The sequence below is a fragment of the Anthonomus grandis genome, chromosome 12, assembly GCF_022605725.1.
Source record: "Anthonomus grandis grandis chromosome 12, icAntGran1.3, whole genome shotgun sequence".
Lineage (NCBI taxonomy): Eukaryota > Metazoa > Arthropoda > Insecta > Coleoptera > Curculionidae > Anthonomus > Anthonomus grandis.
The window spans coordinates 29,101,735-29,120,572 of record NC_065557.1 but is presented as its reverse complement, the minus strand read 5'-3'; the positions used below and the strand labels follow the sequence as shown (position 1 = coordinate 29,120,572).

At 31.7% G+C, this 18,838-nt stretch overlaps 1 protein-coding gene across 4 annotated transcripts in view; it reads right to left on the bottom strand.

Annotated features, from left to right (window-relative positions):
- The window catches only part of LOC126743422 (fatty acyl-CoA reductase wat-like), a 234,027-nt gene that overhangs the window by 109,662 nt on the left and 105,527 nt on the right, over nucleotides 1-18,838 (bottom strand). For 2 of the 4 annotated variants that reach the window (XR_007662865.1, XM_050450513.1), the window contains exon 9: nucleotides 1,579-1,836. Coding sequence is in view for 3 of the 4 variants with exons in the window: in XM_050450513.1 (XP_050306470.1) it covers nucleotides 1,579-1,836 (258 nt within the window). In the remaining variant the exon portion in view is untranslated. Of the gene's footprint in view, nucleotides 1-535; nucleotides 834-1,578; nucleotides 1,837-18,838 lie in introns of those variants that run through there. The other 2 variants (XM_050450512.1, XM_050450511.1) reach the window with 2 other exon arrangements.

Genomic DNA, 18,838 nt, shown 5'->3' with positions numbered 1-18,838 from the left:
CAGTAACCTTAGAATATTTTACGCGTTACGTAAATTAATTAGCTTTTTTGTTTCTTTTTATATATATTTTTTAAAGAAGAGTGGGTAATATACGACAAATCTCAAAAAACAAGGAATTTTTATTTTTATATCTGCACATATTTTTTTTTGCATACTTGTTCGTACATTTCTTTTATGATAATTATTATTAAGTTTTTTTTTACAGATTATCACCGTGAAGATACATATTATTTACTCAGTCGCATATTTGAATAATGTTTGGAATCAGAGTGGAATATCTTAGAAACTCCAAGGGTAACCTTCCTTATTAAAAAATGTTAATATAATTTATTTTTATTGGCCAAGGTGCAAAATTTATGAAAATCAATATTTCTCAGGTTGCTCAAAGTATCAAATTTTGAATAATCTTAAAATCCATTACATTTATGGGGGTAGATTCTTTAATATTTTGCTATTTGATTCATTCTTATAATTGAATGGTAAAAACTAAAAAGAAAACAAATTATTTATGTCATAAAAACCGTCGATATTTATTCTAATTAACTAGTCGCAAGTACACCAAAAGATAAAATTTTAGGAAGAGTATTCCCTTAAAGCTTTTAACATATTATTATATACAGCCTGTGTACAAGTTAAAACATATTGCATTATATCTACTTAATACGTATACTGCTTTAAAAGTCTTTATATCCACAGAGTATTTCAAATTTGGCTAGAGACATATAACATATTTTTTAAATATCAGTTGAAACATTAGAATGAATTTCTTCATGAGAGGATATCCACAGGTCAGAATCATAATGTATTTAACCAAATTATGCAGAATAATTAATCTAAAAATAAAAAAACACGTATTTATATTAATGCACTAAAACAAATAAAAAAAAAGCAAGAAATATAATATATTTCATTATCTAATATAAAGAACGTATTAATTTGGTTCGGTTGTTACACAATTTTAGATTAAAATAAAAATGGCTCTTGATAGTTTGATCGAAATTAATTTATTTAGGTCTCTGTTTTTGTAAATACCTTTTTATTTCATATATTAGTCAATATTTTTATTAATTATAAAATTTTGTATTTATAACTTTAAACGACATTCTGGTTATATTAATTTTTAATAATATGTATACCTATAATAAAAAAATATATAAAATATGATTATTTTTTAGACTTATACTTATGCAGGAGTAAAAAATAAAGGCATACTTGTAAGTAGAAAATATATTATTGCTTAACAAATACAAAAATTTTAAAGATAGAAGAATAAATGCCTTAAGTACAATCAACTTATATAGGTAAATTAATACAATGAACCAATATCATTGTGTAATATGGTAATAATTCACAATTAAGTGACTTTAACTCGTACCTACTTTTTGAATTACTAATTCAAAAAGTAAGCACGAGTTCCTAATGTAAAGTTTGAAGTAAAAATTAGGAGCTCTAGAATAAACCTACTTTTACTTATACTTTTATCTAATAAGTTTTTATTTCTAATAAGTTCAATAGATCTACTAACAAATAAAAAGAAATTAAATTTATATAATTTACCAAATGAAACTTTAAACCCACCTTTTATATCTGGCTTCATGATATTTTCCCTTCGACATATCCTCTTTGAGCGTGTACTTCTTTAAGCCGGCCATGAGATTCTTAAAGTAAGTTTCTCTCTTGATGGCCATTACGTCGAAGTTGTAAGTAATACGATCTTGGGGGCTAAGTTTTTCCCATAACGCTTTCACGTTCTCGTCTTTTATGACCCACTCCTGTATGAGAAAGTAATGTAATACGCCCATTACCTTGTCTAATCTTGAGTAAATCTTTTTCATTCTGGAAAACATAATGAAGTTAGAAATAATATTAAACAGCTTTAAAAAATATATATTATGTTATATATTTATCAGTGGACTTTTTTAAATGAAAACTCTATTTTAGCACTAAACTTTTTAAATCTAAGTATAGTTATGCAATATTCTTTGTTACTAAATTTTGCCAAGTAAAAACGTTTGAAGAGACAAAAAACGCATGTAGTAAGGAAGTTTTTATTTTCCAGAAGTATGTTTACCAATAAAACTAAAGAAACCTTAAATTATTAATCACTAGTTTATATTAATTCTCATTATCTTAAGTATTCATTATTTGTTTCCTTTTAGTTTTTATTTGTAATAATAAAATGATTATATACATATTTATTTTTAATTTTTATTTTATTTAGCAATTCAAATTTTCGAAGTATTTCTTAAGTTTTTTATTACTTACATAATAATAAATTTTAAGCAACTTCGTCGGTACTTATCTAAGATATCTAAAGTTATAACATAATTATTTTAAATATTATTTTAAGCAGCTATCTATGGGTTTATTTGAAATTAAAATTCTTCGTGGCCTTTTCTATGGTTGTTCAATAAGACGAGAAGAAGCAGCCCTATTCCCAAACCGAAAAAAGAGTAAAATTAAAATTAAAAAAAAATAATGGCACCGTACGAAATTGAAAGATTTTTATTGATTGCGTATATGACGTTGTCATTTACAAAAAATAAATAAATTTCGCTGTACTTAAAAGTTCGATGTATCCCTAGATAAAACTAAAAAAAATTAAATCATAACTTAAAATACATCAAAGGGTAGATAAGAGACTATGCGATTAATATTTGTCAGTCACTGATGCAAAGACTCGAAAACTTTCTAGTAAGCATATTTTTTTTTATGGTAAACACAAGCACAAGAAGAAAGTCCTATGTCAGTCTTGGAGTGGTGCTTGCGCCAAGATATTTGTGCGCGTTTATCTTGAATCGCTGTAGGTTGTATGCGTCGGGAAATATGTGAGGTGGAAGCCCGTTCCACAAAGAAGATGTTCTCCAGATGAATGAGTCCCGATACAGCGACGTCCTTGGGGTAGGCAGTTGGACTCGATGTTAATGAGCCGCAACTGCTAGACGCGTCCTTCTTGCCGGAACAGCCCTGGGTGGAATCAGGCCTGCCAGCTTAGAGGAGCACTTACCGTGATAATAACGGTAGAATAAACAGAGATCAGCCACCTTTCTCCTGTGCTCCAGACTATCCAGACTCTTTGTCAGTTCTGGTTTGTCGATAAGACGAATAGCTCTCTTCTGTATAGAATCCAGCAGGTTTAGACTATGCTTGGGTGCAGAGCTCCAGACATGCGAGCAATACTCGAGAGAAGGGCGTATTTGAGCTTTATAAAGAGTCAGCAGCTATTCTGGTGTATTCAGTTTTTTCGTTTTGAAAAGCACTCAGTTTTCACTCAAACTCACACGAGTTTTTTGAAAGCCGCCCTGGCGACCTCGGCAACGTGGTCATGCCAGGACACACGTCTGTTGGTGACCTCGACTCCTAGAAGATGTAAAGATGATTTCATTGGCAATGTTTTCCCTGTCATAACCAGCTCCGGGCCACCAAGGTTGGTCTTCATCGTAAACACTGCAGCCTGCGTTTTTTTAGCGTTAAAATTGACCAGATTGTTATCGCCCCACTCCAAGATTGCTCTAATATCGTTGTGGATTGAAGCTACTTGTTGCTGCCTAAGATTCTGAGAACTTGCGGCTGTCGTTGGTTTGGTGGATTTAAATGTGGAAATAAGTGTGCTATCGTCCGCAAAGCTGTAGATTGGATTGACAGTGGTTCCTAGCAAATCGTTGATATATATCAAGAAAAGGGTGGGGGACAGAATGGATCCTGGAGGGACTCCAGCGTTAATGTTAAATTTGTCGGAGAGGTATCCATCGACGGCTACTTGGATTGTTCGTTGTTCAAGAAAACTTTTGATCCAATTCAATAATGAGTTTTGTATGCCGATTGAGGAGAGCTTTGTTAGTAATCCCTCATGCCACACTCTGTCAAATGCCTTGGAAATGTCAAGAGCGACTGAGCGGGACTCGCCGTGCTTTTCCATGGCCTCCGTCCACAAGATTCCAGATATCTTAACAGTTGTTGGTTGACTGCTTTCTCCATAATCTTCGATATTACTGGAACTAGTGCAATCGGGAGGTAATTGGAGGGCATCGTCTTCTTACCCTTTTTGGGTACAGCTTGCACTCGAGCAGTTTTCCAGCTTGTTGGAAATTGGCTCTGTTTATACGATGCCGTGAACAGTCTATATAAGAAAGGAGTCAATTCGTCTGCACAACGTTTTAGTATTAGGGCTGGAATTCCATCGGGTCCAGAAGCTTTGTTGGTGTCTACGCCTTTAAGAATTTTTTTTATAATTCGTTGGGGAAACGAAATTTCTCCCATCGATGAATTCACCCTTGGCAAATATGGCGGTGTTTGGCAAATATGGCAAATCCTTGACTAACGGCTTTCGATACCGACCAGAAAGATCTTGTTTCATTTGGGCAGTTTAACAGTTTGTTTTTGATCCTGTTGTCGTAACTCTCTTTGCATTCATCAATAATTCGCTTGTAGCTATTTCTGAAGGCTAAAAAGTTCTTCCGATTTTCGATGGAAGAATGTTGACGCCATTTGCGATATGCTGCGTTTTTAGTGTTTACTGCCTTTTTGCAATTCAGGTTGAACCATTGCTTGTTGTTTGATCCGCATTTTGTAGAAAAAGGGATATAAGCTTCCATTCCTACCAAGATCGTCTCTGTAATTTGGTTTGCACATTCTGAAATGTTATTAGTGCTAAAGCAGACCTCTTTCCAAGGGAATAAGCAATAACATTTCCGAAGATGGTTCCATTCTGCTGATTTATAGTGCCATACCTTCCGCGGCATCGAAGGATTTTGCGTTTCAGCCTCCAACTGGCAAGAGACTGTTATCAATTCGTGGTTCGATGTTGCTAGGAAGGCATGTACAGATATAGTGTACAAGTTAGGGTCTGAAGCCAAGACCAGATCTGGGAGACTCGCGAACTCGCCGTCTCGATCGGGGATTCTGGTAGGTTCCTCCACAAACTGCGTAAGCCATGGTGGCAAATAGCTCAGCTTCTCGTCCTTTATCGTCGTTCTTGTTGCAGAAGCGCAGCCAGTTGATATTGTGAACGTTAAAATCACCCATGACAATGATTTCTGCGCTTGGGTAGTCAATTTGCAGATGGTTAATGCAATCAACCAGGTTCAAAAAGATCCGTCTATATTGGGTGTCGCTTGGCGGTCTGTAGATATAGCAGATAAATTTCGTGGCACCACTGGCTATTATTTTGAACCACATGACGTCGAAGTCCGCAGGTTCAAGCGTTTCCTCCCGCTGGCAACTCAAATCGTTCTTGACAAATACTGCCAATCCAAAGTTTAGTCGAAATCGGGTGTGTAGATTGTATCCAGGATAAATAAGGTGAAATAATGCAAAATCTCTTCAAACTCTATTAGATACGTTTACTGAACCTTAAACTGCAATTAATAATATGGGTCACCCTATTTTACAACAGCATTTTTACAATTTTATATAATATGCTTAAATGAACGACTTGACAAAATCATGACTACAAAATTGGAACTTATGTGTGGTAAATCTTTTGATGAAATTAAAAAGAACATTTTAAACTTTATTAGACTGTCTTAAGAAACAGTGTATTGCCTCAGATACCATCTTAAGCTCTTATAAGGATAAAAATCCTACTACTTCTTCATATATATAAAACAAATATTAATGTCGAAAACAATTATTGTTTTCAGTACTGCCTCGTATTGCTTTTACCATAAAAATGTTCACATAATTTAATAAGTTTTGAAATTCTTAAATGAAAATTCTTTGAAAGATATACAATTAATAACAATAAATAATATACTAATTGCCAAATATGTAAAAATACCATTTGTTAACAATCATTCACAAAAAATAAAATATGTTATAAAGTCAGAAATAAAAGTTAAAGTCACCTAAAAAAATAAAAATTCCATTAAAAAACTATTTTTTAGGGAATTAAAAGCTAAAACCGAAATGGGCCTACTATTAAAGGTAGTGTATAAGATGCCTTATGTAAACTGTAAAAGTTAATATATGAGTCAAACAGGAAGATATCTTAAGCGCAAAGAATATATAAGAATAAGAATGACTGCAGGATTATTTTTTAAATATAACTAGTTTTAATTTTAAAGCAATAGTGCCAAAAAATTATGAAAAAAGCTTTTTACAAGATTTGATATGTATTAAATAAGAACCTAATTCTATAAACAAAAGAACAAATATAGACCGCCTTAGCAATACATACTTTAATTTATTGGTCTGCAAAAAAATTTTATATTTTGGCCAGTATATTCAAATTTTCGATTCCTAAACCCACAAGGAATATAACATCTATAACGAAATTTAATTTACAGTTATACTTTTAGGCTTACTATAGAATCTTATTAATAATGTTTTTGCTTTTAAGGTGTACAAAAGGAAACATTTTATCCTATGTGGCTCGTATTTTCGACTCTTTAGGAATTTTTTTCTTCTTAATCGACTCTTTAATTATTCAATAATTAGTTGCTAAAAATGAACTAAGCCTAACATGTGTTCTATTAAAAAATACAAGTCTTTAATTAAAAAACATATTTCTAGCTTATTGAGCCTCTTATAACCTCAAAAGATTATGTCTTCGCAAATAGAATCGAGATAGAGCTGTGGTCTATTTTTGCATTATTACTCATGTCGATAACGTTTAGACGTATTTGCTATGTTCTTGGAATAGAGTGGCCCCTCTAAAGAAAATCTCGATTGCAAGACTAGAATTAAGCTCGGCAGTCTAATTCACAGATTTAATGTTATTAGCTAAAGAAGGATCATTTCATAGATATTTCATCAGATCATCATTGTTTGATGATCCACAATAGCTTCAAGATGGATAAAGTCTTCTATTAAATGGTCTACTTTTGTAAGTAACCATGTATCGTTGATTCAGGGAATGTTATCTGCGGATTTCTGTACTGATGTTAGGTCGAAAATGAATTCTACTGACTATGTTGTTAGAAGTTATATTCCTCGTGAGCTAGCCCTAGCCTCGAGATCTAAAAAAATGGTGGGCGGGATTCATTTTTCTTGCGTCTTTTTTTAATGAATGGGTTAATGATCATGCCTAACGAGAGTATGGACTTTAAAAAAATAAATTAAGCCTCAACTTCAGCGGTTGATAGAAAATGACATTTGTATTTAACTATTGACCAAATAAGTCGATCCCACCATAAATGCATCCGAGTAAATCTCTAAAATTAAATTTAAGGCGAAGCGACAACAAGGTAGGTCATTATTTGGAATCTCTTTATTACACTGATAATACGTTTTAACTAAACAAGTTAAAAGCTAAACAAATAAATTAAAAATAATCGCGCATATAATGAGTTGGGATTTTTACATTAAGTTAAAGGGCTTATAAAATTTATATTTTATATAATCAACTGGGTAGTACTAGTATAAATAGACGAATTTATGTATCTTCAAAGTACATACTCCAAAAATAACATAAACATTAATTTCTACTCTTAAACATTTAAATATTGTCCTATTTGTTTAGAGATCTATTTTTAAAGTGCTTTGATGTAAATAAATAACTTTATCAAAATTACCGACTATTTAGAAATCTATATTTTTGTTTTGTTTAAGAATTCAAGCTTACTATCAATCGGTATAGAATTGTAGAAATCTTAATAATGTTAAGATAAGAATGAAAATTGCTTAGAATAAATAAATAAAAACGTGTTAAAAATAAGCTTACTTATTTCACAGAATGTATACAAATTCTTAGGCAATAACTTAATAGCTATACAAGAGACCTTTTTGAACTTTTTCTTAAAATCTCATATCATATGAAATTAGAGTTTGTTTAAACTTGTACATCAACTATACGTACAAAATGTATTTATTTATTCTGTTGAACTTGCGCTCTCTATAAATTATACAGTAACTATGAGGGTCTTTTTCATACGTATGTGTTTGATAACGTTAATTTAGTCTAGTTATGTTATGTTTATATCATCAGTTCATCACATTTTTGAAGGACAGTAGTCGCTTTCTTACCATTAACGAATAGTTCATGCACCTATTGCTGAAGATTTTTCATAATTATAAATAGTGTCCTCAAATTGCGTTTTGGTTAGAAAAAAAATAACCTCAGTCACTAAATTCTTTTTACTGATTAATCTGGATTTTTTAAGAATCGGCGATTTCTCTGACAATTGATATTCAGGATTTACAGAAAATGCACAAGAGTCTATTATGTGTTTCATTACCAGTATCATTAACCTTTGGATCGGCATTAGTGGCCAGCATTTAATTGGCTCATTAATTATCTTACCAAAAAATTTATTTGGAATTTCTTCCTGGAAAAATTTTTGGGTAGAAGGAAGGTTGGGCCTCAGACTCTTTAACAACTCGACAACATGTTCTTAGACCCTTAGATTTTTTTCTTATACGATTATCTAAAATTCTTGAAGTATGCTTATTTAGTAGACACTAAAAAAACATTTTTAAAATCAATTAATTTTCATTGCGAAAGAATAAGGAAGAATAACAACAACTGTAGAGGATCGATCTATCTTTTTTCCAAGACATAAAAGAATGCATAAATTTAGAAAAACTTCATGCTGGGCCTATATCCAAAAATAATTTCAATAAATAACTACATTTAAAAATAGATATTATAAATTTTTCAATTTTTTTTACTTAAACTTTTTTTAAACTTAAACCTAATTTTTTAAAATATGTTTTTTGTCTAAAAATCAAATATTTTATGATAATTGACTAACTTTTTTTTCGGCTTAGATTCGTACTCATTAAAAACATATTTACATTTAAAAAAATGGTAAGAATATGTTAATAAGATGTAGTCCGTCTTTATTTTTAAGATATTTATATATTCAAGGGCATCCTGTACAAAATATAATTTAGTACAGAGGATACAGGAATTTATTAACATAAATATTTATGTATTACCTATGTAAAAAATAAAGAGATAAAATTATTGCGCCTCTACGAAATGTCTAATATGACTGCTTCAAAATAATTTCGCTACGTAAACTTAATAAAGTAGAATTAGTTTATTTTCTATGTTTTTGTGTACACATATAGGGACATAGAGTCCAAAGTTTTTTTCAATAACCTTGTTTTTATATGCAAAAATCCTTTGGCGTTTCAATTTCTTGTGCGCTTATTTATCAATGTTTATCCTTTGTATTCGTCAAATATTTATTGCCCGACAAAAATGGTAAAATATTTCTTTGTTAGTTTTATATTTTATGAGTTCATGTTAAAAGATGCCCCGACAAGGCATAAGTTATATTGAGCATGCAAGAACAGTGGTTTTACTTTAAAAAGCCTACTGTCAAAAGGTTTGGCAAAATAATGTGTTTTGCACTTAAAATAGTACTCTCCAAAATAATTCTGTTAATAATAAACCAAGAAGGGATAAAAGGCATGTAACTAATTAACAGCAAAATCGTTATATTCACTTTATCATCCGAAAAAACCCAACTAGGACAATACCAGCATTCCAAAGAGCTATGCGTGATATTCTGAGAGTTCAAGTATCGTTTTCTACATTGCAGAGGCAAATACTGGTAACAGGTTTGAGGTGTCGCCGACCATTAGGAGTACCCTAACTATCATCTGAGCACAAAGTTCATCACCTACAGTGGATACAAGGGAATATGGCTTGGCTGCAGGATTTTTGAAACTCGGTGTTTTACGAAATCAGAATTTGTTTAGTGTAGAATGGTCATCGGATACAGGTTTGAAGAGAGCTAACAAGAGCTGCCATTTTGGTCATACCCCGTACCACCCTTTGCAGGAGGAAGTCCTATGGGTTGTGCTGGCTCACGAGAGCTGTAAATTGTTATATGGAATGGGAAAGCATCAATCGTTTGGACTGCTCGACTATTGTCAGACATGAATCTCATAAAATGTACTTGGACCATGCTTTTTAGGGCAGTAGCACCATGCATAAATCCACCTATCTAACCTAACTATACAAGAGCTAGTTCATGCTGCTCGAGAAAAAGAACACAATAATCCTCAACAGCGTACCGCCAATCACATAGACAGTATCGGCAGGCATCTCCAAGCTTGCATAATACTATACGTGGAAATATACAGTATTAAAAAGTTTTCTAGTCTGTTTGTTATCAGTATCTGTAAAGTATCAATTTGTTAATTTTAATTTGTTTAACAAATAACCCTATATTTAAAAAAAATCTTAGGAGTAATGAAGTCTTTTTTCACAAGCATTTTAGTTCTTTTCTTTATTAAAACTAACCAAATAATAAGTTTTTAATCTATTATAGCCAATAAGAAAAAAAGCCCTTCCGAAGTTTGTGGCGTTAACTTTACAGTGTTTCTATTTTGCCAAGAGTTTGCAGACGGTAGCTCAGAATTATTGGAGGCTTGGGATTGTTCGAAGGTTCACTTATGACTGGCTATTAAAGAATATAATCTTGATTATAACTATTAAATAAGAGGGCGCCACTTAGTTTTTTTTTATAAATAAAAGAAAACTAAGAAAAACACTTGGTATATAGGTTTAAATTAACAATTAAATGACCCTGGATAAAGTAGATTTAAAGAGGCAAAAAAAAAAATATCTTAACAATACAACCAAATTATATTTACATCAAAGATATGTATACACCTTATTTTCTAATCTGTTAAATGTTTATAATTTATTATGAATTAAAATATGAATAATGTTGATATGATTAAATGAAATAAGTTTATCAAAAGTAACATTTAAATTATGATTAAGCTACTAGGTAGATTTCAGCACTTGAAAAATAAATTGCAATTATTAAAGTTTTTAGTACATATTTGTATTACGCAGGGGAAAGTTCATGAACCTTTTTACCTAAGGCATATCAGCATTAACGGAGTTATATCTACTTAATGACCAAAAAAGGTACTGAAAAATACTGAACAAAAAATAACTAAAATTATAGATAAGAAATTGACGTATTAAATTATGATATTGATTAAATATTTGTAGCAATAAATTGAAATTAAAAGTATATTAATAAAAATTTAAATAAGTGAGACAAATCTATGGTTAGTAATATTTAAATAAATGGAATAAACTGGCCTGTATATTTCTCCAAGAATTGAACGGCTAGCCTTCAAAACCGAGGCTGTGAATGTATGCCATTTGTAGTTTAGCTATCCAGACTGGGAATATCTAATACTAGCTTTAGTTCTGGCTTCAGCTCCACAGCTTACAGCAATTTCCCGGGGAAATGAAAATCCGGCAGCCATCAACAATTGAAGAAGAATAAAGAGGAAAACGGAAAAGTAAAACCCTAAAACAACGATTGCCATTGTATTCACTGTCGATAAAAATGAAGGGCGTTCAAAATGTGACACACTCACCTTGCTAAGTTTCATTATCTATCCATCAAAATCTCGGGCATCCTGCACCAGAATTATGAAATAAACAGTTCCCTAAAGGAACAAGATTAAGGACTATAAATTACAAACCATATTGGCAACTTCCTGCTTCACAAATTTCGGAAATAAAAAAACTGGCCTTTTACGTGCGCTTCTACTTGCGACACGGGAACAAGTCCTCGAAAAATGAATGCAGTACCGACTAAATAAGTTACGACCCCACCTCTCGCCTGAGCTGTCAATGTCAATCCAATCAGAGAAAACATCAATCAAGACCAACCAGAAGAGTGAGGGACCGTCAACAGAAAGCATGAATAATAAAACCAGGAGAGTAATGCGTTACAGTAGTAATGTGTCATTGACAGTGTGAATTTAAAGAAATATCGATAAAAGAAGTTGACTGAAATTATTAATATAATTAATGAAATATCAATGGAGCGTTAGTGAAAATAAGAGTAGAAAAATAAAACGCTACATTTACCCCCTTCCTTGAAGAAAAAAAATTAGCTATGAAATAGTTGATTTTTTTTTCAACATCAAAAGTCTTTTAACAAAAAAGTTTAAACTATACTAGTTACCAATATCTAATAATACCAAAGAAAAATTCCCGGATAATTATTATCCCTTACTAAATAACAAACAATTCTGTTAATTATCTGTTCCACAATTTAGATATATAAATTATTTCTAAAAATGGCATCTTCTCGTATTAACTCAATTCAGGATAACTACGTGTATCACCCGTTCCTAAAGGAAGACACAATCGGTATGGACATACATTAGGAAACTCTTAATATCGAGGAAGGACACAAGTTGGTAAGACAATAGAGACCTTGAGAATACAGAGGTACTATAAAACTAACTTAAATTAAACTTAAATCAAAACTTAAGCTAAAACTATGTACACTTACGACATTTAATTCTACCATAGAACTCCAACCTAGGGAAACACTCATGGAAGTTGCAATCAACTTCTCACCAAGAGATGGTGTTGTGTGTAACAAAAAAAAACTACCCTTTTTAGATGGCGGTTCTAGCAACTAGAAAGAAAACTGGCTGAGATAACTCAAGCACCAGATAATAAACACATTGGCAAAATTCATAACAGCAATATTGACTGCCACATTAGTTACCCACTACAAAATTCCGTGTGCCCCCAAATCCATTTCTGAATGGCACTAGAATATATCTTACAGCATATACAGCCATAATCTAAAGCTTTGATAAAATTTGTTTTTCAATTGACTCACCCACATAAATATCCAAATTAATTTGAGGTGAGGAAGGATACCTTCGTATAGTCCTCTAATAATCCGACCATGGTCGAGAGCACACCAACAAAAAAACAAATCTACTATTGGTTTTTCATCACAGCATTCTGTGATAAAAAAAAAATTTGGACAAAATCCAATAATGAACAGACTGAACAGTCCATCCTCTGTCAGTTTCACCGACCCCGACAAGGAAAATAGGCCAAAAATATAACTCCAAACAGTCAAAGTTGACAATGGGTTTATAACCACCACTAGGTTATAACAACCCACAAAATACGGCCAAGAAAAAATAGTCAAAACTGACATAAAGTGTATACTCATTTATGGAGTATGACAACCATCAATTGTTGGCCTTCTAAATAACGTATGGTGTATAACCATATACAGTTTATAACAACCATCAAAACATAGCCCTCGGTTATACAAATTAAAATGTCAAGTTTATGACATACTGTGCATAACCACTAACAGGTTATACCAAAAAATAAAATATGGCCTAAATGACCAGATTATAACATCGAAAAATAACAAATGGCAGAAATTCCAGAATGTTGTCAATATTAGAAGCAGGAATCTAAGTGAAGATAACAATATATACATAATTTCCAAATACAACTATTCCAAAGAATCGGAATCATCATCAAGACCATTATTAAAAGGCTTTAAGTCTTTAATATGCCATTTACCGGCATTAGAACCATCTTCATTAGACAAAATATAAACCAGATTTGACAACTTTTTGCGGATAATACTGTGTACATACTTGGGAACTAGTTTAGAAGTAAACTTATCAACAGCGCTAGATAAAACTTTATTCTTACGCCAAACATGATCACCTTCATTAAATGAGACATCTCTCTTACGCAGGTTGTAAGCTGTAGAATTTCTCTCATAGGCAGTATGAAGTTTATTTTTTACCTCTGTAAATATCTCTTTCAAACCTTTCAGGTTCTCAGCATAAGTATTCCTATCTCCTGGGCAAATTTTCTGATCAATCTGAATATCCAAATTAACATTCTTATAATAATTTCCTGATAAAGGAATATGCCTCCCATAAACTAAAAATGAAGGGGTGAAATTCGACTCCTTCAATATACGGACGAAACTTTTCAATATTAAAAAGGACAGCCAAGCACTCTCGCTCAACAACAGAATAATTTGTCTTAGTTTTAGTGAGAGACCTGCTTGCATAAGCAATAACCTTTTCTTCCCCATCTATCATCTGAGTCAATACTCCTCCTAAGCCTGTATCACTGGCATCACTCTGAATAACAAATCTTTTCGAAAAATCTTGTTGTGAAAGGATTGGTAACGAAACTAACAACTGCTTTATTTTGATAAATGAAGCCTCTGCGGCATCATTCCATATAATTGATTGACCCTTTTTTCCGTCCTTTAAGTAGATCATTAATAGGAGACATCAAAGTAGAAAAATCTTTGATAAAACGGCGATACCAGGAACAAAGTCCTACAAAACGCTTAATTTCCGTAGTCGTCTTTGGACGAGGATAATTGACCATAGCAGAGACCTTATCTGGATCAGTCCTAAGAGAATTCGAACCCACGATATAACCTAGGAATTTTAAAGAGAATTTAAAGAAATCACATTTTTCTAAATTGACCGTAAGTCCAGCCTCTTGCAATTTTTGCTTTAATTTCACATAGGAGATTATTATGAGACTACTTGACCAGCAACAGTTCGCTGTTCCTCAGAAAGCACTTCCAATGAAAACAAACCAGGACAACCACCTGTAAAATCCAAAGAGGAATTCTCCAAGACATCAAGCTGATGACCACAAAAATCACTTCTAATATGCCACGAGCTATCATGAAAGTCTACTAAAATTCCAAACTGTTGGGCAAAATCACAACCAAAAATAAATGCTTGGGACAGAGAAGATACAACTAAAGCATTCACACTCTCGCAATGATTATTAATATAGACAGGTAAATTAACAGTTCCTTTTACTACCTGCTTTCTACCATTAGCAGTACAAACATTTTTAAGCTCTGTCTTATTAATTTCTAGTCCCAATTTATTTAAAATACCTAACCCTTAGAGCCTACAACTGAAGAGGTAGCTCCAGAATCAAGCAAAACTGTAACGGGCACATCAAACAACTTTACAAGTATATATGGTCTATTATCTAAAGGCTTATTGATGAATAGTGGTGAAATTTGTTCTTGAGGACAAACTTAATTTTTTATAAGAGTAGTTTTCATGAAATCAGAAACCTTAGCAAGCTAATATTCCCAGCTCAATTTGTTAAAATAGTTAGGTTTAAAATTTAAATTTTTAAAAGATGTTTAATTTACATTTTTTACAATCTTTTACTCTGACATTTGGTTCTCCACATTTAAAACAAAAAACAGTCCTTGGACCCTTACAGTTATAATAAGAATGGTTAGGCCAATGACAATTCCAACATATTAATTCTTTCTTTATTTTATTAGTTGATTTACGTTCATGATTTTTAGAGCATTGCTATTTAGCATGAAAAGTACTAGGTTTATTCGCAAATTCTTTCACTGACTTTTTATTTTTATTATTATTTTGAAAGAAAGGTTTTCTATTAGAATAATTTTTAAAAAACTTGATTTTAGAAAATTTATTAGTAGATACTTCTGAAACATTATTAATTTTATTTTTATTCTTTAAATAATCAGATTCTTCAAGTTTCCTACAAAGCTCAGAAAGTTGAGAAATGGAATTAATTTCTATTAAAGCCAATCTATCAATGAAGTCAGGCAACAAATTATTTTTAACAAACCTAATCTTAGTACATTCTGCTGGCACCCGAGAAAGCCTAGCAAAAAGAACCTCCACATGAGCAATGAAAACTACAGTATTTTCTCCCTTCTTTTGCTTTCTTTTCTTAATTTGATCCCAAATTTCATCATCTATATCATCATGAAAAAAATCTCTTTTTAATTTATTAACTAGGGAACACCAATTACCAATAGTTGACTTGACACTCCTATACCACACAAATGCATCACCAATAAAAAAAATTGTGCTGCAGACTGAAATAATGTATCCTCAGATACATCTCGAGCCTGAGCCAATTCAGTTAAGGTTTCCAAAAAATTATAAAGTTTATGAGAATCTCTATTAAACTTAACTTGCCATTCACTAATAGGAACATTTCGAGTAGCACAATGGACTATTGGAGCAGCTACATTTACAACTGGAGCAGAGGAATGAGTTACTGGTTCTGAATGAGCATTGGGTAAAATTTTGTCAAAAAGATCAGCTTTAAGAGCTAAACAAGTGGCTGTAATTTCCTGACTATAAGCTTAAATAAATTTCTTCAGCTTCTTCTTCAAACATAGGAATTCTTTTAGCCCTACCAGCTACATGAGACAAACGAGATTTCATTCGAGCAACAGTTGAATCAGAAGCTACACCCTCAAATTCTTCAATGACACTAAATGAATGAATGAATCTAAACTCTTTTCAATGTCAGCTCTTTCCCTATTATAATCTAATTTAACTTCCTGTAAAATTATGCTAGATCCCGGAGAAGTTTGTTCCTTTTTTAGAATTCTCAATAAAATCCTTCTTTTGTCAGCAACATTTCGAACAGTAGCAACCAAACGAATTTTCAGTTCATAATCTAGTTCATGTTCTAACAAATGATTAGGTTGGAAATTATACAATTCCATGGTGTCAAAAAAAAATGTTCCAAAGAATTCAAGAATAAAATTAAATCCAAAAAAAATTAAATGTCTGAAATAACCTCACCTAAGAAACTTGATGGCATGAAATGAAATTGATCTAGGTTGATTTTATATGAGAAAACAATATGAGACCACAATATCTCTCAAAAATTGTAGAATTAAAACAATGTCAGTGGCAAAATGATGCATAAACCTTTGTTTAAGGAATGACTTTAAAAAAAAAATTGTACAGAAAAATTTACTTTTAGTGAGCCAAAACTAATGCTTTTTCTAAATATGGAATTGCTTAATTGTTCAAATTAAACACAATTGTAAATAGTCTGAGTTGGTTCTACTCTGTAGATTTGAAAAATTGCAGTATTAAATGTTACTGTATGTAATAGCACTCATTAGTTTTGGGTATATCAAAATTGAGGAATAATAGTCTTAAAACAATTTATTAATCTGTATCACCTTGTATAACACATGCATATGTTACTCATAAATTATGTTCCTTCCAAAAACTATAAGTCAGAATAGTATTTCAAATCCCAAATACATTTGCCATATAGAAACCTAAATGAAGTGGTGACACCATGTATAATTAAAATGTGAATCTCCACAACTATCCAAAAAAAAATGTTTAAATATACTCAGCAATATTTCCAGAATCCAGAATAATAAAGGAAGTTAAATGTTCACAAGTATAAACTTCTCAACGTTTAATTTAAAGATATTAATAATAAATATTTTACTTTTCTAATTGTGATCCACTACAATTCAAACATTAAAGATATCTTGTCCCTAAAAAACTATTAAAATCCTCTTAATGTCCCTGAACACTATGCAAGTAAGTACATACTTTCTTATACACCCAGCATATACTAAACACACTGTATTGTCGCAGATTGTCAAATCATAGTCCTTAACAAGGATACCTCGAAAAACAATAAATATCAAAAACATCATATATAAACACTTTCCTAGCAAGGGTTTTCCTTTAAATTTTATACACTCTGTATATTAACAGTTACTCATAAAATTATGGCCAATAAATTATAACCAAATTTGATATTTGCTTTACTCAAAAACAATAAGCATTACTTGAGATTCAAAGCACTCTAATTCTCCACCCATCCAAGGTATTATCAATATTTTGAAAAAATTAAAAGATTATTAGAATAGATTAATAAAAAATAGCCAATCTGGGTCCCACGTTTATGGGCGTCATTTTCTGTGGCGTTAACTTTACAGTGTTACTATTTTGCCAAGAGTTTGCAGACGGTAGCTCAGAATTATTGGAGGCTTGGGATTGTTCGAAGGTTCACTTATGACTGGCTATTAAAGAATATAATCTTGATTATAACTATTAAATAAGAGGGCGCCACTTAGTTTTTTTTTTTTTTTTTAAATGAAAGAAAACTAAGAAAAACACTTGGTATATAGGTTTAAATTAACAATTAAATGACCCTGGATAAAGTAGATTTAAAGAGGCAAAAAAAAATATCTTAACAATACAACCAAATTATATTTACATCAAAGATATGTATACACCTTATTTTCTAATCTGTTAAATGTTTATATATTATTATGAATTAAAATATGAATAATGTTGATATGATTAAATAAAATAAGTTTGTCAAAAGTAACATTTAAATTATGATTAAGCTACTAGGTAGATTTCAGCACTTGAAAAATAAATTGCAACTATTAAAGTTTTTAGTACATATTTGTATTACGCAGGGGAAAGTTCATGAACCTTTTTACCTAAGGCATATCAGCCTTAACGGAGTTATATCTACTTAACTACCAAAAAAGGTACTGAAAAATACTGAACAAAAAATAACTAAAATTATAGATAAGAAATTGACGTATTAAATTATGATATTGATTAAATATTTGTAGCAATAAGTTGAAATCAAAGTATATTAATAAAAATTTAAATAAGTGAGACAAATCTATGGTTAGTAACATTTAAATAAATGGAATAAACTGGCCTGTATATTCCTCCAAGAATTGAACGGCTAGCCTTCAAAACCGAGGCTGTGAATGTATGCCATTTGTAGCTTAGCTATCCGGACTGGGAATATCTAATACTAGCTTTAGTTTTGGCTTCAGCTCCACAGCTTACAGCAATTTCCCGGGGAAATCAAAATCCGGCAGCCATCAACAATTGAAGAAGAATAAAGAGAAAAACGGAAAAGTAAAACCCTAAAACAACGATTGCCATTGTATTCACTGTCGATAAAAATGAAGGGCGTTCAAAATGTGACACACTCACCTTGCTAAGTTTCATTATCTATCCATCAAAATCTCGGGCATCCTGCACCAGAATTATGAAATAAACAGTTCCCTAAAGGAACAATATTAAGGACTATAAATTATAAACCATATTGGCCACTTCCTGCTTCACAAATTTCGGAAATAAAAAAACTGGCCTTTTACGTGCGCTTCTACCTGCGACACGGGAACAAGTCCTCGAAAAATGGATGCTGTACCGACTAAATAAGTTACGACCCCACCTCTCGCCTGAGCTGTCAATGTCAATCCAATCAGAGAAAACATCAATCAAGACCAACCAGAAGAGT